Source organism: Staurois parvus, unplaced genomic scaffold, assembly GCF_062004578.1.
Source record: "Staurois parvus isolate SC_StPar_1 unplaced genomic scaffold, SC_StPar_1.0 ptg000390l, whole genome shotgun sequence".
Taxonomy (NCBI): domain Eukaryota; kingdom Metazoa; phylum Chordata; class Amphibia; order Anura; family Ranidae; genus Staurois; species Staurois parvus.
In genome coordinates, this window is record NW_028318186.1 from 5,836,457 (window position 1) to 5,863,755 (window position 27,299).

Genomic DNA, 27,299 nt, shown 5'->3' on the forward strand with positions numbered 1-27,299 from the left:
GAGAATGAGACCAAGTGACTCCAGTGTCAGCCAATACAAGAGAAGAGATGGATGCTGCTCAACCGAGCCTAGGAGTCCAATATTGAGGAATGGCCTCAGCCACCGTTCTGGCCACTCACTCTGATGACCTCTGTGACCATGCTTTGGTGGGCGGGGTGAAATGTAGAATGGTGGCTGAGGCCATTCCTCAATATTGGACTCCTGGGGTTGGTTGAGCAGCGCCCATCCCTTCATAAATATTCACGTTATTATATATACAACTATAGATTTCAACTAAGAAAAGAGAACAATAAAAACACATTCACCATATATATATATATATATATATATCTGACATTGCACACCTTGCAGATATAGAGAAACACTGTTTTCTTATAACTTTTATCAGATTTTAACATTTACAGTTTGAAAGGTTAAATAAAAATGCAGTAAAAAAAGAATGGAACATTAACCAATATTCTGCATGGCTATCTTCCTGTCTCTGAGGACACTATATAGCATGGTGTGTGTTTATTGCAGCAGGGGAGGAGAGGAGGCGTAGCCGTGGAATTTGTGAAGATATCAACAGACTCTGTAAAGCTCCATACACTGGTGTACAAAGCAGAATAGCAGATAAGGACATAAGAAGATACCAACCTGTTTCCAGAACACCAGCAGTGAAGGTTAGAATCTCTAAAATTGTTGCTTTTATTTATTTTTGTGTGTTTTCTATTCAACTTGTACATAGACATGTAACACTGTCAAATATGGATGTACTATGACTATCTTCACCTAGAAGATATGTTTTAGTTGTAATCTGTAACTCAGCTAGGGAGGGTTTCTATGTTACAGATGGATATTTGGGTAATGTTGTGTTTGCTGTAGTTGCTTTCTTCTATCTTACTATGTCATGTAGTACTGTAGATTTGTAAAGTGGCTAGGGGGGAGGAGGAAATGGGAGGGAAAACCGGTCATGCAGACAGAGACTGTAGTGTTTAAAGCTTTAAAGGACACCAGTTTTATAGGAGAAAACCAAGCTTCAACTGGAAACAGACATCGTAGAATTGCAATAACATGACAATGACAATCTTTGCAAGCAGCTTCTAAACTGAGAGCACTTCCCGGGTTTCCCCATGTAAGATTCAAGAATAAAGAATGTATTAATTATCATTCTATAATAAAAAAAATCATAAAATGAAATACAGATATAGTCCCATCCTGCATCCTACATAAAACATGCAATGTTACATACTAAAACAAACACAACTATATAAAACACACAACAAACACACTACAAATTAGAGACACACCCTGCCCAGTCTACGTCTTTATAAACCCTCACCCCCTCCCTCTGGAATTCAACAGCCGTATATCTCAGGGTTGCAAAAACTATTATGAAGCCTGGTGGTAATCAAGACACAGATCATAGAATATGGGTCTCTCGAGATGAACGATATTAGCAATAATTTTGCAGATTCTTACTTATATTCTGAATAAATTGCTGGTTGATCTACCACAGTCTTCCTTAACCCTCTGAACTTGTATAAACCTTTGAAAATGTTATGGTCTCAGGGAACCCATGCTACTAATTCCCATAACTACAGCTTACTGTAGTAATTGTAGTTCCATCAGGTACTTGGCTTTATAAAAGATGATCCCTGGGGGCTATATCCCCCATTGTTTCAGTCGGCCTCCCAGAAGTATTTTTCCTTTTGCCAGGCTGCACAGCAGATAAAAACATAAACCAGAGCTACATTTGTATGATAGTCATAGGGAAAAATGCTTAATACTTAAGATTGTGGTGATTGGTAGAAATTCTCCTCTAATGAATAGCTAAAAAGATCATTGGTGTCACTGGGAACATATCTGAGAGGAAGACATTGCTCCTTGGTCAAGGAATCCCTGGCAACCTGTGATGGAACCCTAGTATTCTACAGAACCTTGGGTGAGAAACGTTGATCTACCATGTTCAATTTGTAAATGGGGACCACAATATCTTGCTAATGTAATGAGAAAAAAATGTCTCTAAATACATCTAGAAAAAAAAAACCTTAGAAGGCATTACTAAAACTTTTAATTATTCCCATTGAATTGGATGCTTGAGATTTTACTAGCAGAAAAATGCCTTTGTCAATACAGTTATTGGTCATGGAGTTATAGGGGCAAAGAGAGAATCCTTATGCAAGGGAAAACTGGGAGCCTTTGGCTTGAGGAGGAAATACATTAAGTGGTCAAGTCTTGGCAGGGAAATGTGGGCTTAAGAAAGTGTATCACACAAAGGGGGAATTTACTAAAACTGGAGCACATAGATTTTGGTGCTGATTTGCATAGTAACTAATCAGCTTCTAAGTTTTATTGTCAAAGCTTAATTGAACAAGCTGAAGTTGGAAGCCTATTAGTTACTATAAACAGCTGCATCAGATTCTGTGTGCTCCATTTTTAGTAAATCCCCCCCAAAGCGTGCCTTGGTGCCTCACTGATTTGTGGGCAAGGCGAAAGGTAGGTGTTCCTGAAGGTGTATGGTGATACACCCTTCCACATCTTCCAGCATCAGCTTCCATTGTGGCTCTGAGCATTTAGTCACATGACATTATCTTTTAAGGAAGTTGGTGGACTTCCCCATGCCAGATGTTGGAATTACAGGTCTGAATGGGCAGGTATCTATATAATGCCCTGCATGTGTCACTGACTGTGGGTCCCCCTCTGATTGGTGTACTGCTATAAAAAGCTAAGGGGTTGATTTACTAAATGCAAATAAGCTGTGTACTTTGCAAAGTGCAGTTGCACTCTACAAGAGCAGTTGCTCCAGAGCTTAGTAAATGAGCAGACACTTTGTTCACTTCAATCATCCAATCATGTGCAACCAAAAATGCTGTTTTTTCTCTTTTTCTTGCATGTGATTTGGTATTCTTTGCAAGCGAAATGTAAAGTGCACAGTCTATTTGCCTTTGGAAAATCAACCCCTGTGACGTGCAATGAGCTTGGGTTTGCTCCAAATGGAGCCATATCAGGTCAATGATGTCACCAGCATTCCTTCCTCTTTGTGTACATACAGCTGCAGAACTGAGAATGCGTTAGCTGCAGTTGATTGGGAGACAGTGGGCAGGAGTCACAGCCTCCTTCCAGGTTTGCTATTTACTTACTTATTTACTTATTTAAGTTTACACCAAACCTGAGCTCATTCTTTGCTAAGACCCTGTTGGCTATTTATTGTTATCTGTCATTAATTATTTAGTAAACCGAAAGTACAAACAAAACCAGTGCTCAAATCTTCATGCAGACTAGGAGAAATATTGAATATCTGACGTTGAGGTGCAGCCCTTCAAAGATCGGGAAATCTTGATACTGGTTAACAAAAGCAAACAAGGGATCACTCTCATCGTGCATTACCATGGTATACCACGAATTTAATAAAAAATCATAAAGATGTATACTCACAAACCAAAGAGGATAAAAACAGAGAAGTTGTATCCGTAATGTCAGACCAATGAAATAATAGACCCTTATAGGAATAGGCTAATGTGTTTCAGGAGCCGGACTCTCTTCATCAAAGCTTTGATGAAGTGAGTCCGACTCCTGAAACTCGTTAGCCTATTCCTAGAAGGGTTTATTATTCCATTGGTCTGACATTACGGATACATCTGCTCTGTTTTTATCCTCTTTGGTTTGTGGGTATACATCTTTATGATTTTGATTAAATTTATGGTATACCACGGTAATGCACGATGAGAGTGCGCCCTTGTTTGCTTTTGTTCACCAGTATTAAATATTTAGTGCCTTTCCATAAAACTATTGCCTCACATATAATTGACCTCAAAAGCAAGTATATGCTAACAATCGCACATTGATCAGATATGTAAAAATATAATCTAAAAGCTAACCCCTTTTTAAAACCCTTTACGGAAACAGACACGTTAACCAGGGGTCCAATATTAAAGTTTAAGGTAGAGTCAGAAAGCGCTAAATCTTCTGTTAACTTTTGCTAACTATCTACTGCATTTGTCAGCATTTAGGAGATTCCTTTTTATTTCTAGTCTATGGTTTATCTGTTGGAAAGAACAGGAGAGAAAACCCTCTAATAGGGACATAGGTACTAATAAAATCACATTTTCTAGTAGCGTGCAGAAGGGTTAAAACCCTTGTCAGGATTTCACCTCACTTCCCACCCAATGGCTGGTGTCAGACAGATTAGGGTAAATTACCTCAATGTGGATAAAAACAACTCTGTTTAAGGTTTCAGTGACACCTGTGCAAGAAATGTGGTGTAGTTGTCATCTTGACAAGCCAGCAAAGATATCAATAAAAAAATATTGTGAGAAGTTCTGACCAAGTCTCACTTTACAAAAAAAAGTTTTATTTTATGTTTGTCTCCATCCCTATTGGATATTTTCTATCTCTATCTGTCCTAACAACAAAAACCTGACAAAAGCAGCAATTCTTCCCTGGTCTATCCAAAACAAAAAAAATGGCTGGAAATTACCTTAATATCTAGGCAGAAGAATCTCATCAATGGGATACTTACAGCATATAAAATATAAAAGGGTTCTAATTTTTCTCTGCTCTGTCCTAACCAAAACATATTTTTGGTTGTTTACATGCAAACAAGTAAACTATTTTTTGTGTATTATAATACGCTATTCGTTGTGTTAAATATTTATGTTGATTTTCTATGATCTCTAGACTTGAATACACATCTGCCATGGATCCTGTGACAATTCTTCTGTCCATCATATTCATCTTGTTTTTGATCAAAACTTATAATGACAAAAAACAACAAAAGTACAAAAACTACCCTCCAGGGCCAAAGCCTCTACCATTAATTGGAAGCTTGCATTTGATTGAAACAAAAAAACCTCACTATGCCCTTATGAAGGTAATAAAACAATTGCTCTGCTATTTTTGTAAATGGAAAAGTAAATGGAAAACATACAGATTGTGGTGGAAGCAACTGACAAATGGAAAAAGGAAAAAATATGGATTGTGGTGGAAGAAACTGAAAATACAAAAGCGTGTTGTCAAATTAGTTGAATTCTAATCCACATCGGTGGTGTTTTAGTTGAAGGCAGTACTATGACGATTGTAGAGTAAATTGCACAACAGCACAGCCACAAAAATACCAGTATGACTATGGTATATAAAAATGCTTAGTACGCACTCCAGGTAGACATTGTGTAGTTGGCAGCTGAACACTGAACTGGCAAAAAGTTGTCCAAACTTGTCTAAGTCCAGTTTTCAAAGCGGTTTAATTGCACTAGGTCTTCAAACTTGGAGGCCTCTAGGTCTTAGACTGGTATTTTTGGTCCTAAGCCAAAATAAACTAAAACTCTTTCCTAACCTCCACTACCTGCTGAAAAAATTGGATGAGGGTTCAGGATCAATGCTGCTCACCTTTAGGCAAGATGCACACAGAAACCTTGTTCCTTAGGCATTGTTTCTACCCATAGGAAAGCTATAGATTTAAATGGCCATCTGCTTTCTGAAAGTTTCATATAGAGTACAGATTGCTATATTACACTGCACAGCCCACTGACCTTCTACATGTGTACTGAGCAATTTGGCCCAGTACAATAAATTGGATCTAACATTTAGGAGGTTTTTATCAATGGTCAAGGCAGACCAGCAAATAATCAATTTTACTGACCATGTGAATTCAGTCATTGAGGACAATCAGTATCAGTCTCTGCTGCTGCTGTTCTGTCTTCCCTTTGTTTCCAGTTCAGTTGCCTTCATTATTTTCTGCTCTTTAAAATAATACTACTACTACTAAAAGGACTACACTATTTATGGGACTTTTATTGGTTTAAAATATTTTTTGGAATTTAATGTAAATTTTTTATCATATTGAATAGATTATATACACAGTTGTGTGGTAATTTGATGACACATATGAGTTTGGGGATATTAGTATTTTAAGGAGAAAACTCGGCACAATTTTTGAGTTTAAAGTGTTACTAAACCCAAAACAGTAAAATCAGTATATATATTCAGTAAAGCATACTTGTTATACTCACTGTGGAACCTAAGGGGTTAATCTTCTGCATTGTATAAAAAGGCTGTTTAATCCTTTCTTCTCTGTTCCTCCCCTACTTATCTCTAGACTAAATTGTAGGCATGCACATGCTCAATTTGGTGTGTATTGCTAGAGAGGTTTTTTTGTTTTTCTTGGGAGAGTGCATATGATCAGCACAGGGACAATCAGCACTGTCCAGACAGAGGTCAGGGGATTTTTATCCTCCTAGAGCAGAAAGAAAACTCCTAAAAGCTTTAGCTAGTGCTTGGCTGGATACTGATAGAAGTCACAACACTGTTCTCACTTCTGATGAGAAAAGGTATTTAACAGTTTATATTTACTAAAATAATTGCACTTCCATGTTCTGTGTACTGCGGGAGACCAGATATAGTGGATGCAGGGGCCTGGGTTTAGTAACTCTTTAAGACCTGACTTCTGCCTCTATTGAAATCCCCCTATGGGTACCTAACAACATATACGTATTATAGTTTCCATGATTGTTTCTGTATATCTAATTTGTTTTGTTGGATTGTTTTCATAGCTGTCTGAGAAGTACGGCTCTGTATTTAGCATCCAGTTGGCCATGGAGAAGATGGTTATCCTATGTGGTTATGACACTGTGAAAGATGCACTTATTAACCATGCCGAAGAATTTTATGAAAGACCAGATAATCCACTGACTGCTAGAATAGCACATGGAAATGGTAAATCATAGAATGTTTTAAAATGAATCCTTACAGTTTTAAAATAAGCAGATGAACTGCATGTGTTACATATCAGAAAGAACTCCATTCATAATAGAACTATCCAGAAAAGTTATATTATGTTGCATAGGCAGCTAAAGCTCAGCTCAAGCCAAAACTTTCAATTCCATTTTAGGTAATATTGTGATGAGGTTGAGCCTCTGTCGGGTTTTTATTACTTTATGTCACTCATTCACTCTGCTTGGGAAATTTTCCTTAACAGGTCCCTCCACTTGCTCCAGAATCCACTAAGTCTGATTAGTTCTTCAAGGCCAGTTGGATTTGGACCAAAGCTTTGTGAAGTTTTTAAACACTCTAGAATGGCACTTGTAATGTAGCAAAAAATAAGTGATAATAGTCATTTGGTGGGACAAAAGTTAGAAACATTGGTTTGCTTTCCAACGTATTTAACATTTTTCTGAAAGAGTTAACATTGGGGCTGATTTACTAAAGTCCAATAGACTTTTTATTTGCAAAGCACATTGCACTTTGCAAGGGAATTGTCCCTAGAACTCAGTGAATGAGGTTAAGTTCTCCTGATTTCCATCATTCAATCACATGCAGACAAAAATGCTGTTTTTTTAAATTTGCCGTGCACATGATTGGGCATTCTTTGCAAAGTGAAATTTCTCCACATTCACTAGGGAAAATACCCTTGCAAAGTGTAACTTCCCTTGAAAAGTGGATAGCCTATTTGCCTTTAGTAAATTAACCACATTATTTTACTCTCCATGTGAAACAGTAAATGATATCTTAGGGAGATATAAAGGTTGAAGATCTTATTATCGATTAGGATAATAAAGCAGCACATTCCAGCACAGATCTTGTGCACCTGGCCCATCCCAGTACAGATCCAATGAATATGGCACCTAAAAGAATCTGGGTAGAAGATGCCGCCACTAGGCCATTGAAGGAGAGTTAAGTACTGCTTACTTTAATTCCACTTTAAGGGTGGAGTACAGACAGAGGAAGGGCTTACAGTCTATTATGGTTTATTGAAGTAATACAGAAGGGGGGAGATATTACACTCTATTATGGTATATGCCCATGGACAACAAGTTTAAAAGGCTAAAAACTAAACCTATGTGGCTTATGGCCAAAGTTAAAAAAGCTATGAATAATAAGAAAATAGCTTTTATTAAATATATAAACGAAGGAACACTATCATTGTTTAAACATTACAAAGAATAGAACAGAATATGCATAAAGGAAAAAAAAGCTGCAAAAATTGAAAACGAATGACAGATGGCAAAAGATAGCAGGACCAACCCCAAAAAATTCTTCAAATATATTAATAGTAAAAAGGTCCGGTCCGAGCATGTAGGCCCTTTACAGATACATCTAGAGTGGGTGACTGGTGAGAGAGAAGGCAAATTTATTAAATACCTTCTTCAGCTCTGTGTATACAAAGGAGCATGGGGGAGCTCTTGTACATAATAAGCACGGTATTGACACAGGTCCAGATGATTCACATTGGCTCACAATTGATATGATCCAGAAATATTTAGACAGAATAAAGGTGAATAAAGCCTGGATGGCATACACCCACGGGTCCTTAAAGAATTGAGCTCTGTCATTTCAAAGCCATTGTTTCTAATTTTTAGGGACTCTTTAATGAATGGCATAGTACCACTGGATTGGTCTAAGGCCAATGCGGCGCCTATATTTAAAAAGGGATCAAAATTTTTACCAAGTAATTATAGTCCTGTTAGTTTAACTTCTATAGTTGGGAAGATACTGGAGAGTTTAATAAAAGACCACATAGATGAGTTCTTGCTGCTAAAAAATATTTTAAGCAACAGAAAGCATGGATTCATAAAAGGCAGAAGTTACCAAACAAATCAAATTTCTTTTTATGAGGAGGTAAGCAAAACCTTGGACAGAGGGGTGGTTGTGGACGTGGTATACTTGGACAGAGGGGTGGCGGTGGATGTAGTATACTTGGACAGAGGGGTGGCGGTGGACGTGGTATACTTGGATTTTGCAAAAGCTATTGACACAGTTCCCCATACACTGCTAATGTGTAAGGCAAAGTCTACAGGCTTGGAAAAATCTGTATGTAAATGGATAGAAAACTGGCTAAAAGATGGTATTCAGAGAGTAGTGGTTAATGATTCATACTCTGAATGGTCTAGGGTTGTCAGTGGTGTACCCCAAGGTTCAGTGTTGTGACCATTACTTTTTAATATATATATAAAGGATATAGGGTCTGGGATTAAAAATCCCATTTCAGTCTTTGCAGATGACACCAAGCTATGCATTGGAATAACGTCCTTACAGCATTTCTACAATTTACAAGCCGACCTCAATGCACTGTGTAATTGGGCAACCATGTGGCAAATGAGGTTTAATGTTGATAAATGTAAGGTTCTGCACTTGGGGGCTAAGAATATGCATGCATCATACATACTAGGGGGGTACAACTGGGGGAATCAATGGTGGGGAAGGATCTGGGTGTAGATCACAAGCTTAATAATGGCATGCAATGCCAAGCTGCGGTTTCTAAAGCGAGCAAAATCCTCTCTTGTATTAAAAGAGGTATAGACTCCAGAGAGAGAGATATCATATTACCCCGGTACAAATCATTAGTAAGACCTCATCTGGAATATGCAGTTCAGTTTGGGCACCAATTCACAAAAAGAACATTGGGGAACTGGAGAAAGTACAGAGAAGGGCAACCAAACTGATAAGAGGCATGGAGGAGCTCAGCTATGAGGAAAGATTAGAGGAACTGAATTTATTCTCTCTTGAGAAGAGGAGATTAAGGGGGGATATGATCAACATGTATAAATACATTTAGTGGTTCATATAGTGAACTCGGTGTAGAGTTATTCACCTTGAGGTCATCACAGAGGACAAGGGGACACGCTTTACATCTGGAGGAAAAGAAATTTAATCTCCAAATATGGAAAGGTTTCTTCACAGTAAGAGCTGTGAAAATGTGGAATAGACTCCCTCAAGAGTTGGTTCTGGCAAGCTCAGTGGTTTGCTTTAAAAAAAGCCTGGATTATTTCTTGGATACACAGAATATAGCTGGTTACTAACATTTATAGGTAAAGTGTATCCAGGGAATATCTGATTGCCTCTCGGGGGATCAGGAAGGAAGTTTTTCCCCGCAGGAGCAAATTGGATCATGCTTTGCTGGGTTTTTATGCCTTCCTCTGGATCAACTGTGGGTATAGGATTATAACTTTTTCTTATGGTTGAACTAGATAGACGTTTGTCTTTCTTCAGCCAGACTAACTATATAACTATGTACAAAGATGGAACAGCTTAAAATTTGTTTCAGAAGAGACTGTGGTCTATTGGGGTGTAAGAGAGCAATACAGAAGTTGAAACAGCTTACAGTTTATTAGGGTATAAGGCACTAATAGAGAAGGTCAATGAGCTTAGTATCTATTATGATACAAGGCAGTAATAAGGAACGTGGCAAAGCTTACAATTGATTACTTACAATCTGTTAGGATAAATGGTAATTAAAATAAATTACAAACCAAAGAAAATTTAATATATTTTAATTTACTAGTTCTTAGATGCGGTGGCTACTTCAGTTTTCCCTTCTTTTTTTTTTGCATACAGAAAAATACCTTCTAGAAATTCAGTGTCCTCGTAACTTCCTGTACGATAAATTGAAATCTCTAACAATGTTATTATCTTTTCCAGTACTCTTTTGCAGGTGACAACACTTCTTCTCTATAGATACAGTACAGTGAGTAAGCATTGTCACCCTAAGACAGGAAGTGTGTTACTGGCAGAATCCTCAATTGAACATAAAGGGAAAAAGCATGAATAAAACCAATGCTGCTACCACATCTAAGGACCGGTAAAATGCAACATATAGCATTTTTTGGGGGGGTTAACTATGTTTTATTATAGAAAATGGAGGAGCTTACAGTCTTTTGAGCTTTAACCTCCCTGGCGGTATTCCTGAGTGTAGCTCGGGGAAAGTTTCAGTACCACAAGCGGTAACCCCTTACCATGTGGCGCTGCTCACTGATCCCTCGATCTCTTACCTTGTCCTGCATGTCCCTCCTGCAGTGTCCCCGGCAATGTAATCTGGCGGATGCCGGCATCTGTCACCTGGGATCCGTCCCCTGCGAGCGTCGGGATGTATGGGGGACGGAACGGCGAGAAATTTGAAAATGACAAAAAGTGACATTTACTAAAATCACTAAAATCACATAGTAAAACATTACTGTATCAAACCATTTCACATACATTTTGTCCCGAGTGCTTTGTCCTGTGCCCTGCCTGCATTTTTACTGTTCTTTCTGCCTGGAAACTGAGAAATGTCCATGGTGTCCAAAAAGCGTCCTTTTAGGTCAAAAGCGGTTTTAGATCAGCTAGAGAACAGTGATAGTAAATTAGAATCACTTGCAGAATTGAGTGATAATGATTCGTGGGGAAATTCGTCATCAGACACGATTTTGCGACTTTGCTCAGTGATGTGCGAACTTGGCGCTATATTTCAAATTTCAGTGTTTTTGGTTTGATTATATTACTGAATTACATTTAGTATTATTATATTATTATTTTTATGATTATGTATTAAATTATAATTTATGATTTCGTGTTTCAAGTTTTATCCTACCTGGGATGTTTACTAGACTCTTGTTCAGACAGATTTCAGTGAGTTATTCCTAAAAATTACAGGCCTACAATAAAAAAAATACATATTTCCATGCAAAAAAAGTACCACTTTGAGCACAGAAATATGGACATATTCAGACCGCTAGGGAGGTTAAGGGATACAAAAGATGGAGAAATTTACAATCATAGAGTTAACAGTTTATTAGGGTATGTGCAATTAAAATAAAGGATACTTAGTGACTTATAAAGTAATTCAGTAAAGAGAACTAAAAGTTGCCTATCCTAAATTAATTGTTAAAAATGTAAATTCTTACAGGAATAATTTGTGCCAATGGAGAGAACTGGAAGATAATGAGGAGGTTTACACTTTCCACATTACGGGATTTTGGAATGGGAAAGAGATCTATAGAAAATAAAATTCAAGAGGAAGCACAATGTTTAATGCAAGAATTCAGATCCTACAAAGGTGAGTATATACCGGTATACCAGTCCTTTGTAATCCCAGTAAAGTCCCACTCCTAATCTGTTCCCCAGTGGGGAGATTTTCCTTCAGTTTCTTTTTTCTCAAGTTCATCATTGAAGTTACATTTAAAAAGCTCTCCAATCAACCCTCAAACAGTAGTTTAGCGTACTCAATTCCTACTTCTTCTGTTTTCTTCAGCTGCACCGTGCCTTTTGCACGCAATTTGGCAGTTCCCCTCTGAATGGACCACTGTTTGACATGGAATTACTCCTTCAGGATGAGTCTCTTGAGAAACCTCTATCAACTACAATTTTATGGTTGAACTGGATGCACTTTTGTATTTTTTCAGCCAGACTAACTATGTAACTATGTAACTACCTACAAGGCCTTGCAGCCTAATGTGTATCATGGTCTAGACAAACTAAGGTCTTCTTGGCTGGCAGAGCTGCTGGAGCTGCATGGCAAGGATTGAGAGGACATTTGGGAATACTCATTATCCCAAAATGTGTCTTCCAGGGATCAGCTGGTCCAGTTTAAAATCTTGCAAAGGTTCTATCTGATGCCCCACAGACTCCATAGGATTTATCTGAATTCTCCTCCACATTGATGGTATTGCCAAGTGGAGACAGCTGATCATTTCCATGTGATTTAATACAGCTCACACCTCCAAACTTTCTGGTCAATGGTTCTCCAATTTGTTACACAGTTAACTGCTATCCCAGACCAGGCAGATATATGGCTTCTTGGTCTGGAGGAGCTCTGGCCTCCACCAAGACTGTTTTTATGCTGTTGGGGTATGATTGTTTTATGTTAAAAAATCCATCGTTATTCAGTAGAAGTCAGGAACTGCTCCCACCCTGGAATTATGGAAATCACTATTGAATTCTGCTATACCCCTTTACAAGGAGACGTACACTATGTGTCTTGAGGCTGCCCAAAAACATTCCACAAGGTATGGGATATCTGGCTGGACTCAAATACTACTACTGTAGATCAACACTGCCAGTCTATCCTAATGATTGCCTATTTTTGGTCTCTAACTCGAATAATTCCAATTATATCCCCTTTCCTTGTATAGGTTGCTAATGTGCTGTTTTGCCCCATGGTTTACTGTGTTTTTGGACAGCGGGGGAGGGGACAAGGTATTTCAGGACAAACTACTCCTCCATTTTGATTAGTCTTCATGGCAGACTGTATGCTCTATGAGTAGCAAGGACATGTTTAACTGTAGTTCTACTTGTTCACTATTTTTGTTTTATGTGATTGTTATTGTATTATCTTGAGCTGGTCCAGAAGCTCTGATTTGCATTCATACCTTTTGATTGATTAAAAATCAATTAAAAAAAGCTTAAAAACCTAAAAAGAATCTGAAACCTGTCCCATGTTTGGCTGCTGCTCCATTCAGTAAAACGTTTACTTTCCTTCAGCCTCCACAGTACTGCAAGAGACGAACATTTGGTGCCAGTACTTGTCGTTTCAGTTGTAGTGCACTACTCATGCCAGGTTGCTCATTGTTCACTATGACGGAGCGTAGGCAGGACAGAACACACAGAGCAGGTGATAAACACACAAAGCTTTATTGAAAGATGACAGTCACTCAATTGGGGTCTGAAGGTAGCGTCCCAGTACTCGGTGCAGGGGAAGAGCAGGGATGGGGGCCCAAAACAATTGTAATCCGGCCCCGGGGGGCAAGGTTGGAGTCTCTGGTAAATTGTAATCCAGACAGGGAAGCGTAAGGGGGGAGAGTTCATGGACAGTCCATAGAGGGATAAAAACAGGGGTGCAGACACTCACAGTTCCAACAGGGATGTCCTGGCTCACAGCAGATGACAGCAGATGGGGCGACCCTTCTCAGCACACAGCAGAGGGTCCACACAGCAGGCACTAGTCCTGATACTCCAGCACACAGCAGCACAAGCAATCCTGGCCCCGCAGTATTTGTCAGTATAGCAGCAGGTAATCCTCCAGAGCCCCGAGTATTAGCAGAGTGTTCAGCGGGTGATAGTCTCCAATCTCCCTGGTGTATTGCCGAGTACTCAGCGGGTAATTATTATTATTATTATTATTATTACTACGAGTTTATATAGCGCCAAAGGGTTTGCTCAGCGCTGTACAATAGGGGGGACAATACATGGCACAGTACAACAACAACAAACAACGTACGAGGGGTAAGAGGGCCCTACTCTTACGAGCTTACAATCTATCCCCTGGTGTATTGTAGAGTGCTCAGCAGGTAATAATCCTCTATTCCCTGGTGTATCGGGCAGCACAGTGGCTAAATGGTTAGCACTTCCGCCTGGCAGTACTAGGGTCGTTGGTTTGAATCCCAACCACGGCACCACCTGCCTGGAGTTTGCATGTTCTCCCTGTGCCTGCGTGGGTTTCCTCTGTGTACTCTGGTTTCCTCCCACACTCCAAAGACATGCTGGTAGGTTAATTGGCTCCTATCTAAATTGTCCTTAGCATGTAGAGTAAAAGTGGTTCAGCAAGCGCTAAAGCAATAATAACATAAGCAGCTGATACACTAAAAGGAAACCATATAACCTCTCAAGCATACAAAATATGAAAAAGTGCAGCGTTAATAAACAATATGTCTATACTGGATCTGAGGCTGACCACAACCTCAAATAGACAGTATGAAGTCCAAAGAAACAATGTCCAATAATAGTGACAAGTGGATGAAATGGTGACTTCATTACTCCCAGTGAGGCACTCACTAAAAACCATGCAGGAAATATAGGAAATGCTCACTCACCAGATGCGCGATATGAAAAGGCAATAATATAAGCCAGAGGTCCCCTTTTGTCCTATGGAAGATGCAGCTCACACTGGGTAGGCTTTCCCACAATACTGGCGCCTTTAGAGGTCTTCTCTACTGGTGGAAGCTGCGGTGGGGGTCAGCACACATGAGTCACTCTCCTCTGGGCCTCAGGGTGGTCACCATAGGGTCCTGGGGGATTAAATGCTCGATGTGGAGCAGAGAATAGTGGCTATAGTGTAGTAGGTCAAAATCTCAGATTTTTATTAATAATTCAAAGTAGTGAACATACATAAAAAAGAACTTGGAGGCCTTCGCCAATCAAGTATATATAAGGCATACAGCAAAACCATTCAAAACTGTTCAGAACACTAACCATCTGGATAGTTATGGAGGCGACCGGACCTTCTTGATCCGGTGGCGTGACGTCTCAGGCGTGTGTGGCTCCTGTTTAACGCGTTTCGCACACAAAGTGCATTCTCAAAAAGGGGTGATGCCAAAACATAACTATCCAGCTGGTTAGTGTTCATCCACTTTCACTATTATTGCACATTGTTTCTTTGGACTTCATACTGTCTATTTGAGGTTGTGGTCAGCCTCAGATCCAGTAAAGACATATTGTTTATTAGCGCTGCACTTTTTCATATTTTGTCCTTAGCATGTGTATGTATGAATGTGACTTAGGGACCTTAGATTGTACACCCCTTGAGGGTTAGGGACTGATGTGAATGTACAATATATATGTAAAAGTGCTGTATAAATTGACGGCGCTATATAAGTACCTGAAATAAATAAATAAATATTGCAGAGTGGCTGCGGGGGTCTCGCCTCAGCGTAGACCTCCCAGCAGCTGGCAGCGGACAGAACAACCAGGAGAGCCCTGCATCAGCCTTCTTAAGGCTTTGCAGGACGCTCATGGTTGTCCTTGCAATGTCAGGTGGCGTGCCTCGTTGCCCAGGCAAGGCAAGCCCCCTTGACACGGGTCGTGCACTCGAGAGCGCGGCCTTTGTCTCCAGCGGGTGCAGGCGCGGGAAGCCTTGTGCCCGTGCCGCACCCGCCGGGGGGGAACGTGGCATCAAGCCGGCGGCCCTTTCCGGGCCGTATGGCCAGGAGAGGCGTGAATCTCGCCACAGGGGGTCATCTTCATTTTCAAGAGAACCGCGGCAGGGTGTGAGAAGTAACACTTCTCATCCTGTGCAGCCTGGCTTGAAAGGGCCATGACAGGATGTGAAGGGAGGGAGGGCGTAGTGACACAGGACACAGGCACTAGGAGGGGGGTGGGGGGAAGCTTCTGCAGGCACACCGTGACATTCACCTTTACCATTCAGAAAAAAAGAGGTATTTTTTTCACTGCATGCAAGGATTTCTGCGATTGGAGGCAGAGTCACAATCTCCCCCCCTCTGATTACAGAAGGATTGTTCTGAACAAAGGAGTTGTACAATGAGCAACCTGGTATGATCAGTGTATTGCAGCCAGAACTACAAGTCTTAATGCTACAGTATATATTCAGAGCATAAAGTACTGTGGGAGCTGAATGAAAGTAATAGTTATAGTAAATGGAGCAGCAGCCATACCTTGTCATGTGATCAGGAGGTCATTTACTTGTATACAGCAAATGGCCTAATTTTTTTTTTTTCAGCTTTAACCAATTGCCTATAGGGCACTTTTACCCCCTTCCTGTCCAGGCCAATTTTCAACTTTCAGCACTCTTGAATGACAATTGCGCAGTCATGCGACACTGTACCCATTTTATATTTTTTTTGCCACAAATAGAGATTTCTTTTGGTGGTATTTAATCGCCACTGGTTTTTTTTTTGAGCTATAAACAAAAAAAATTGCCAAAACATTAAAAAAAAAAGTTCTCTTTGTTTCTATTATAAAATTTTGCAAACAGGTAAATGTTTGTCCTATACTGATGTGCGTTGATGAGGCTGCACTGATAGGCAGCACGCTTGGGCACTCATAGGCTGCACTGATGAGGAGGCACAGGTGGGAATTGATGAGGAGGCACTGATGATGCTGCACTGACTGCCATACATGCAACAGTCACCCCAGAAAAGCTCCAGAACTTTTTTGGAGTAGCGCACAGTGCGTTATCGCAGTTTTTGGTGTGTTTGCCACACTTGGGGTGCACTTCCTGAAGACGATCTCTGACCAAAACATGTCGAGGTTTGATGATGCAACTTCTGTCAATGTCATGGAACGCACGCCACTCTGAGGAGTAACTAGTACAGCGGCTACCAAACAATAGGAGGAATAAGGCTGAGTACACCAGGTGCCGGGCACAAGCACTTTGTTTGTGAGTGAGCTTTTAATACATTTAACCCCCAATAAAATGCCACACGGTTTTATACTAGGGCATGTCCTCTTTCTTTGCTTTTTTTTGGCGACTCGCTTATCTAAATTTTTCTGGAGACAACTGGTCCATTGGGGAATGCCCCACAAGAATTACAGACCACTCTAGAAATAGATGGTCATTGGCTAAGGGTGAGTTTTAGTCCATGTGGGGCACCTTGTTGAGCACAGTGGAGCACTTGGAGATGAATGAAGAATCAAAACACTTTAATTAAGCTGAGCACAAGCACATGCACGTGTTTCACTATTTTGGGACTTTATGAATGGCACTTATGCTGTATGTCAAATGTTTGGAATATATGCACATGTTTATATGTGCGGTCCATTTGGATTTTGGTATAACTGCTGGGCACTGATGGGCATCACAGCTGGGCACATTTGGGGCTGCATGATGAAAGTGCTGCCAATAACCAGCAACTGTATTTACTTTGTGATCAGCTGTGTCATTGGACATAGCTGATTACATGGTAAAAGGCTGCTGTGATTGCCCTTTTACCTTGTCATGTGATCAGTTGTGTCCATAGGACACAGCAATCACAGACAAAGCCGGGTGCTTGCCGATCCCAGAGCTGGACAATCGCTCTGTAGCCGTCATTCAGTTATAGTTGTGGCTAATGGTGTATTGCTGCATTTATTTGTGCAGTTTATGTGCATTAAGTGCTTTCCATCCAGTCACTATATAAAAACGGTTGAGTGGGAGTGTCCTGAATTCAAAAGGGTATATTATAATGTCCTCCTGAATCCTTACTGAGTGCACATCCAGCAGCCCTGTATTATGTGATTGCTATGACCAATCACATCAATCATAGTAATTTTGGTGTGATGCGTGTTGCACCTTATTCTCTGCACGTTTTGCTACATTGGCAAAACATCTGCTTCTGTGTTTGGTGTACTGTAAACAATTAATTATACTGAAAGCCAACTAGGTAATTTTAGGTGTATAAAGGTGGCAATACACTATACAATCTGATTGTACAATCTCCGTTAGATTTACCCAAACTATATAATAGGAGGAGACAGCATCTAGCCAATCACTCAGCCTGAGCCCGGCTGAAGAGACGCTAGGGTAGCCAGGCAAATGCACATGGGGAGAGATCCTGGGGATGCTGTAAAAAAAATAGTTGATGGGTGAAGGATGTGTACTACTGAGGTCAGTGCAGGATGTGTGTGCTAATGAGATCAGCTGGTAATCTGCTTCCAGGGTCCTACTGGCACCTCTGTCCTCTGTCTACATTCCAAGAATTGAAAAAGCTTTCTAAAAAGCCAAAGGCTAAGGTAAGGCCTTTCTTTCCAGATCAAAGAGAGCTTGTATATTTTTGCAAGTGAGGTACATTAATGGTACACTGCTCAAAAAAAATTAAAGGAACACTTTGAAAACATGTCAGATCTCAATGGGGAAAAATCTCATGCTGGATATCTATACTGATATGGACTGGGGAATGTGTTAGGTACATAAGGATGCCCCATCGTTTTGATGTAAATGAAAATGATCAGCTGAATTCAAAGACATCCTGAAAATCAAAGTGAAAAAATGATGCAGCAGGCTAGTCCATTTTGCTAAAATATCATTGCAGCAAGTCAAAATGGTACTCAGTAGTTTGTATGGCCCCCCACATGCTTGTATGCATGCCTGACAACATTGGGGCATGCTCTTATTGAGATGAAGGATGGTGTTCTGGGGTATTTCCTCCCAGATGTGGACCAGGGCATCACTGAGTTCCTGGATAGTCTGAGGTGCAACTTGGCAGCGTTGGATTTACTGAAACATGATATCCCAGAGGTGTTCTATTGGATTTAGGTCAGGTAAGTGTGAGGGCCATTCAATGGTATCAATTCCTTCATCCTCCAGGAACTGCTTGAATACTCTCGCCACATGAGGCCGGGCATTGTTGTGCACCAGGAGGAACCCAGGATCACTACACCTACTGGAAGTCATTTTGTAAGACTCTGGCAGTGCTCATCCTGTTCCTCCTTACAAAAAGGAGCAGATATCGGTCCTGCTGATGGGTTAAGGACCTTGTACGGCCCTGTCCATCTTTCCTAGAGTAACTGCCTGTCCCTGGAATCTCCTCCATGCTCTTGAGACTGTGCTGGGAGACACAGCAAACCTTCTGGCAATGGCGCGTATTGATGTGCCATCCTGGAGGAGTTGGACTACCTGTGCAACATCTGTAGGGTCCAGGTATCACCTCATGCTACCAGTAGTGACACTGACCCTAGCTAAATACAAAACTAGTGAAAAACAGTCAGAAAAGATAAGTACGGAAAAAAAAAATGTCTATGGCTTCAATTTGTAAAACCATTCCTGTTTTGGGGGTCATCTCATTGTTACCAATCTAGTGCACCTGTTGTTAATTTAATTCATACCAAAGCAGCTGAAACTGATTAACAACCCCCTCTGCTACTTAACTGACCAGATCAATATCCCATGAGTTTAATTTACTTGATGCTATACTCTGATTAGAAAGTGTTCCTTTATTTTTTTGAGCAGTGTATAATGGTGCATAGGAGGACTGGATTTTATTTAAAAAAGAAAAAAAAGTAAACTTAGCCTTAAAAAACTAATTGTCTGGAATTTACATAAATCTAGTAATTTCAAATCTTTATCTCTTCTCTATTTAAGGGGAACCCTTTGAAAATATGACCATCATCAACCCTGCTGTAGCTAACATAATTGTGTCAATATTAATGGGTGAAAGATTTGAATATGATGATCCAATCATTCTGAAACTCATGGGTATAATTCATGAAAATATCAAGAGCTTTGGAAATGTTATGATTATGGTAAGTGCAACCATCTATTGAAAGGCTGAGCCTTATTTCATCTGTACAAATGTTCCTGGATTAATGTTTCATTGACTTTACAAAACATCAGGCCATGTTAGAACATTTTTCTAAAGATTAGATTATCCATAATACTAGAGGGCAGCCTGAAGTTACATAGTTACATAGTTAGTCTGTCTGAATAAAGACAAAAATCCATCCAGTTCAACCATAAAAAAAAAAGTTATAATTCTATACACACAATTGATCCAGATGACCAGTACCTCTGTACCCTTTGGGACACATAAAATCAATGCTCAGCTTGTCTTGTTCAAGGCAACAGTTGGTACAATTGGCATAGATTTTATAACCTGTTAGGTTGACTTCCCCCCAATAGATGTTTAGTGGGTGGTTGATTACTTATACTGTATATATCCACGTAAGCTCCGGAAGGTTTTACCCCCTTCATGACGAGGCCAATTGTTTGCTATTCAGCACTGTGCTACTTTAACTGGCAATTGCACAGTCATGCAACACTCTACCCATATGAATATTTTTATCATTTTTTCACACAAGTAAAGCTTTCTTTTGGTGATGTTTGATTACCACTGGGTTTTATATTTTTAATATGTAAATGAAAAAAGACAGAATATTTTGAAAAAAACACATTTTTATATTCCGCTGCAAAACACATCCAATAAAAAAAAATAAGATGTCTTCATAAATTTAGGATAACATGTGTACGCTACCCTCCTACCTGGAACTCCTGTGCACATGTGTGGGCTCATGGCTCAGCCAGTCAGCCAGCCAGAGCTCGTGAACCTGGAAGGAAGACCGAGTGAAGATGGATGCCCCAGGGAGCCATGATAGCGCTCCCCTGGAGGGCTTCGTTTCAAGGTAAGTCCTTCATAATGTGCTAGTATGCAATGCATACTAGCACATTATGCCTTTACCTAGCAGGGGATAGATACCTCGAAAGAAGGGAGAGTGCATTGCCTCTGCACTACCTTCCGTTAAATTTCTAGTGGAGGGGTTGACAGAGCTCAACAAGAATGTAGAGGTAAGTGGAAGGCATAGTCTCACTTTGTATACTTTATGAAATAGCAGTACAGAGATTGTGTTGGGACCATGCTCTCCACCCCAACAAAAACTATTCCCTTTTGCCATTTTTGAGAAAAACGTGAATTCAAATTGGGCTTGTGAATTTAAGTAGTGCAAAAAAAATTGCAATTTGGGGGTCTTTTCTCTTGCAGGCAAACATGAAGTGTGTGATAAAAGGAGCATGTTGGGGAAAAGAACAATTGATGGAGGGTTTGCATTAGTGAATGGAAGATGGAAGGAAGTTTCTGGAAATTTTTACGATGAGAGGTTAAATTAAGGAAGGTAGAGGTGGTTGAAGTTCAGATAGACAGAGGAGCCACAAGGGTAGATCTTGTAGAAAATGCTGGGACCTTAGACCAGAATGTTTGGGCAAAATAGGACATTTTTCACCACCGTCCCACTCTCATTTCAGGTGTTTATAATGGCTAAAAGGTGGGGTTGGTTGAAAGGATGATTGACACAGCAGCTTGGTGGTTACGTTGCCTTTGGGAGTCTGTTTCAATACTTGGGCCAATTTTGGTTCATGGGTTTTTCCAGGAGCTAGGTACCCTGAGGGAGAGTAATGCACAGGTTTGATAACATCCTTGAGCAGGTATGGTGTGACTGAGGATGAGGATCTAGTTCAATTCTTGTACGTTATGGACACTCAAAGACTTCTATTTGGTAACATTTCCCAAATCGTTTGGGCTACATTCAGACTGTGCTAAGCGTTTTCAGGCATTTTTTCACGTTTTTGTTTTTTTTCAGGGATTTTTGAGCTTTTTTTTTTTGCAGATTTGCAATTGTTATAGGCGTTATTCATTTAGGCATTTTTTCTTTGGCCAATAGAAAGCTGTGCAGATGTGTACCAGGGACATACAATAGGACAACCAGAATCAGGCCATGGCTGCTGTACACAGATGTTTTGTACCTTTCTCCTTGCTTTGGGGAGCAGTAAGTTTCGTGCCACTTCCTCCCATGCTCTGGTGGTTCTTACCGGGCTCCCTGGGCTCAGAGATGCAGGGGTGGCCACAAATGAGAGCAATGAATGTCTCAGCTTTCAGAAGAAGTCTCTCCCCCATTTTGATAACAAGATGTGTGTTTATAAGTTGTGTAGTGATGCTAGAAAAGGGGAGGGAAGCTGCTGTTTGAGCTTAAAACTCCTGAAAAAAAGAAAACGCTAAAAAAATGCTCATTTATTGCCATTCAGGTGTTTTTCATTCCTGTCTATGCAGACAAAAACTCTTAAATCTGTCTGAAAAGTAGCACATGTACTTTTTTGAGTGGCAGGTGTATTGCTAGCAACAAAACGATCAAATGTGAACAGGGGGCATTGAAATGAATGGGATTTTCCTTGTTGAGCGTTTCTGAGCATCAAGCTTTGAGCTGAAAAATGCTCAAGTAGGAACAGGGCCTTATTTTATTTTGTTTATGGTTTTTCATGTTTTTAAATAAAAGTCTGCTGCTGCCCTTTATGATCCCATCTAATGCAGTCAATGTTGTTATTTTTTGGATGAAAAATAAAGCCCAAAATTGAGCAATTCTTTAGTCCTGTACATTAATAATACATTTACATAAATTGAATTTTAAGAGAGAAATTCATTGTTTTGTTTTGTTTTTTTCTTAAGCTTTACAACGTGTTTCCAAGACTGCTAGACTTACTCCCTGGCAGCCATCAGAAAGTTTTTCAAAATATTGAATACACATATACTTTTATAAGGGAGGTATTTACCAAACAGAAGAAAACACTGGACATAAATGACCAAAGGAACTTTATCGATGCGTTTCTGGCAAAACAGCAAGAGGTACAAGTTCTGTTTAATCAATTAATATTAATTGTCATTTAACCACTTGCCCTCCAGAGGATTTACCCCCCTTTGGCCATTTATTGCAATACAGCGCTGCATTACTTTTCCTACAAATGGAGTTTTTTTTCTAGCGATATTTGATGGCCTCTGCGTTTTTTTATTTTTTGTGCTGTAAACAAAAAAAGAACAATTTTGAAAAAAAACCTGTATTTTTGACTTAAAACATCTCCAGTAAAAAATGTAAAAATCAAATTTCTTCATGAATTTAGGCAAAAATGTATTCTGCAACATGTCTTTCCTAAACAAAAATCCCAATTTGTGTAAATTTATTGGTTTACATGGAAGTAATAAAGTCTACAAATGGAGGTATATATATATTTTTTATATATATGTTCCTTGGCGATCGCCGGGTGCTGGTGATCAACAGCTGTAGCCGCCAATGATGGTACGGGTAGGGTGGTATGCGTGCCCCCTACCTGGAAATGCAAATTCACCTATATAGACATGATTTTGCGCAGCCCGGCAGCCCTGTAGCAGTATTTCTGTTATAGGGCAGCTGGGAAGCTGTTAATTAACAAATTGATCTACTACTTGGATATCGTTATCACTTTCATAAATGGGCATGGATAGTTAAATATCCACGCCAAATTTAGCAGGGTCCATATGCATCTATAAATTTGTATAAAACCACATGACTAGTTTGCCTTATTAAGCAATGTTTAGCTGTATTTTTTTTTCTCAATAATTTTTTATTAGGATTTTTATACGTTACAAGGAAGAAGGTACAATTTTAGACCAGAGAACTATATGGTCCATACAACGTATATATTTATACAGATCTTTTTGAGCACACCATTCTGCACAGTAAAAAAATGGGAAAAAAAAAACGAGAACAATAATTGTACATTGTAACACAGATCGTCATCCAAAAAAGTAGAAAAGAAAAAATAATAAAGTAAGAAATATGGTCAATGCTGCATGAAAGCATAAGTAGTAATCATAATTACAAGCACAAATAGAATGATGATTACAGTATAACCATATTGCATTTATACATCTTCAACTCTATTTCTATAGGTCCAGCTCACCCAAGGTTTCCATTGATGATTGAATCTAGAGACCTTATTCTTCCTAATAGCTAGTAACTGTTCGTAGACATAGTTTGTTTTTAGAATCTGTATGGATTCAGAAGGGTTAGCCCACATTGCCATTACTGTGTGCAGCGTTCATATGAATGGACTCCTGTGCCCGTGACACACAGGGAAAGAAGTCCCTGCACGTCTTCTGAAAACACAGCCCACACAGAAACCCAGTTCCCAGTACGGTTGCGTTTTCCAGTGCGGGCAGCGTGCCAGCGGTCTGCATTTCTCTGTGCAGATGGTGCGGCTGCACAGATTTTGGTGCGGATCTGCAGCGGCACCACCCACACAGATGTGAACCTAGGGTAAGAGATCCTGATTCCATCCAGGAAAAAATAAAATTATTTTTTTAAGAAACAGGAAGTAACTGTTTGGAGGGACTTCCATCTCTTTCTAGAGAAAAATGTAATCCTATTGTTTCTGTTCTGCTTGAGTCTTCTGATAAGTCGTTATTGCCTGACTGCAAAGATGGGTGCTCAGCTGATGGGTGAGATAGCTCGCTAGTGGATGGACCTGGAAGTGCTAAATCCCTTACAGCCTCTTAACCTCCCTGGCGGTATTCCAGAGTGTAGCTCGGGGTAAAGTTTCTGTACCACAAGCGGTAACCCCGAGCTACACTCGGGAATACCATGCGGCGCTGCTCCGCGATCTCTTCTACTCTTACCTTGTCCTGCACTCCTGCAGTGTCCCCTGTAATGTCCTCTGGCGGATGCCAGCATTTGTCATTTGGGTTCCGTCCCCTACGAGCGTCGGACGTATGGGGGACGGAACGGTGGGAAATTTGAAAATGAAAAAAAGTGACATTCACTAAAATCACTAAAATCACATAGTAAAACATTACTGTATCAAACCATTTCACATACATTTTGTCCTTAGTGCTTTGTCCTGTGCCCTGCCTGCATTTTGACTGTTCTTTCTGCCTGGAAACTGAGAAACGTCCATGGCGTCCAAAAAGCGTCCCTTTAGGTCAAAACCAGTTTTAGACCAGCTAGAGAACAGCGATAGTAAATCAGAACCACTTGCAGAATTGAGTGATAATGATTCGTGGGGAAATTCCTCATCAGACACTGAAGAGGATTTTGCAACTAAGCTCAGTGATGTGCGAATTTCAAATTTCAGTGTTTTTGGTTTGATTACATTATTGAATTAAATGTATTATTATTATTATATTATTATTTTTATGATTATTTATTAAATTATAATTTATGATTTCGTGTTTCAAATTGCAACATACCCGGAATGTTTACTAGACTCTTGTTTGAACAGATTTCAGTGAGTTATTCCTAAAAATTACAGGCCTACAATAAAAAAAATACATATTTCCATGCAAAAAAAATGTACTGCTTTGAGCACAGAAATATGGACATAATCAGACCGCTAGGGTGGTTAAGGAAGTTGAGATGACTATTGCGAAGGAAACGCTGCTACTAACTCAGAAAGCGAATCCTTCACTACTTTATTGAGCAAATCAGCCATCTGTTCACCTTCTGTTTCTCTTTCTGCGGCATTGTCCCTGAAGAAATTCTTACAAAGTAATTTGTCTGGCAAAGAGGTAGCTGTGATGACCAACATTTCTTGGGCCTTTGGCTTGGGAAATGCATAGAACACTGTTTTTATTGCAGAAGCTTGCCCTCCGCTCAATCTGTGTCTAGACCTAGACAATAGATCATGGACTGGACTGTCTTTGTTGGACTCTTCATGTCGCCCTGATATCTTTTTTTACTTCTTCTGGCATACAGGGCTGGAACAAAAATGTACTAGTGTTAGCACACTCATTTTTTATTAAGTACTTACAGTACCTAACTGAAGGTCCTTACCTCTCTTAAAGAGAGATCAAGGGTTAAAAATCATGAAAAAAGAGAGAAAATAAGTAGGCATGCAGGGAGGCTGGATTTCTGCAAACAGATTTGAGGAGCTCTCAGCAAAGGCAACCTCCACCAGGATAGAAGGGCGCAATACTAAAGCCCCAGGGAATATATATAAGGGAAAGTGGTGAAATATGAACAAAATATCCACCCCTTCCATGAAAAAAATGTAAATGAAAATGGAAAGGGTAAAATAATGGCTGATTTGCTCATAACAAAAGGTGTCTGCCGTGGCTTCCAGCTATGGCGTACATGCACCAAACTGTGGTACTTGGACCGATTGCCCAGACCGCATCAGCGATGAGATCCAAACACCGGCGCAAGCGCAGAATAAACACATAAGGAGAGCAAGGGATTGCAAAAGCTGTTGAAGAAGTGGGCACCACAGCTTCCAGCTGCACCGTGCATGCGCCAAATGGTGGAACTAGGACCGATTGCCCGGCCGCAACACTGACAAGTTCTAGATGCCGGCACAAGCACGGAACAAACACACAAGTAGGGTAAACGATTGCAAAAGATGCCGATAAGTGGGTGCCAACAACAAACAGGTGAGCTGGAATCGAACAAAAGGAAAGGGGGATCGGAGAGGAGAAAAAAGGGTACATGAAGGAAAAAAACACTAGAACTTGAATAGAGATATAGTGGTGGAGAGGAAAGCAAGAAAGGATTAAGAGATAATGCTGCTCTAGGTTCTGCGAATGTTACAAAAACTTGATAGAAAAACATGTTCCAAGTTAGGAGACATCTGCAGTTCCAAGAGACCCACAGAAGGGACTCCCTATCTTAACAGCGCATTTAGCAGCCCAAGAGTAGGGACTGAGTCTGGGAGAGGCTGAACCCAGGTGGAAGTTGCTCAGGGCAGAGGTAAGGATGTTCATCTTTCATGCACTAACCATGAGGTATGAGGAAAAAAATGGAGAATGCTGGGGTTATCTTTAACTGTTCTTTTTATAGTTTTCACTGGTCCTGAGGGAGGAGCTCAAGGCAAAGCTTCTCACAGGTATGCTGCCAGGGAGACACCAGTTTGCCTATAATTCTACTTTAGTGACAAATGTCCAGAAGCAGACATACCAGGGAACAAAAAAGTCATCATAATTTGTAAACTTTGAGGCATTTTGATGTCCTCTCTAATCCTGCTCCTAGACAATAGCCGATGAGGGTTTCATGGTAACTTCAGCCTTGACTATGACAATGTGATGTTATGGGATTTTGACTTTTTTAAGATAGGGTATTGATTTTCCATTCATTTTTCATCCCCCATTTCTGTTGGGCAGGGGAAGCCAGAATCTACTTTGTACTTCCACAATGACAACTTAAGCGTGCTGGTGAGTGATCTTTTTGGTGCTGGAATGGAGACAACATCCACCACTCTGCGATGGGGCCTCCTACTAATGATCAAATACCCAGAAATACAAAGTAAGAAAAAAGAATTCAAGATGTGTCAAATTACAATCTGTGATACAGTCTGGATTTTATTGTATTTTTTGCCTCTAGTGACATTCCCATCATAGAAAATATCATAGAGGCAATCAACGCTAACCATTCTATCTGAAACAACTTTGAGCTGTGGCATTTAAAGGTGAACTCTGGTTACAAAAACTTGTATTTAAAAATATTCCTTAATAACCATACAAGACATATATCAAGTTTGTGTGCACCAAATGTCTTGACAAACCCAGTATTACTGTCAGAACTTGTGCCATTATCTGGGTCACCTGCTGGTGGCACTGTGGTCACAAGAGGGT

At 40.1% G+C, this 27,299-nt stretch overlaps 1 protein-coding gene across 1 annotated transcript in view; it reads left to right on the forward strand.

The window, feature by feature from the left end:
- The first annotated feature begins 520 nt into the window (after window positions 1–520).
- The window catches only part of LOC149455646 (cytochrome P450 2K1-like), a 35,783-nt gene continuing 9,004 nt past the window's right edge, over window positions 521–27,299 (forward strand). The window contains exons 1-7 of the mRNA XM_089686037.1: window positions 521–662; window positions 4,660–4,852; window positions 6,531–6,693; window positions 11,639–11,788; window positions 19,523–19,683; window positions 22,371–22,547; window positions 26,829–26,970. Of these exons, the coding sequence (XP_089542163.1) occupies window positions 4,679–4,852; window positions 6,531–6,693; window positions 11,639–11,788; window positions 19,523–19,683; window positions 22,371–22,547; window positions 26,829–26,970 (967 nt within the window). The 5' untranslated portion in view covers window positions 521–662; window positions 4,660–4,678. The remainder of the gene's footprint in view (window positions 663–4,659; window positions 4,853–6,530; window positions 6,694–11,638; window positions 11,789–19,522; window positions 19,684–22,370; window positions 22,548–26,828; window positions 26,971–27,299) is intronic.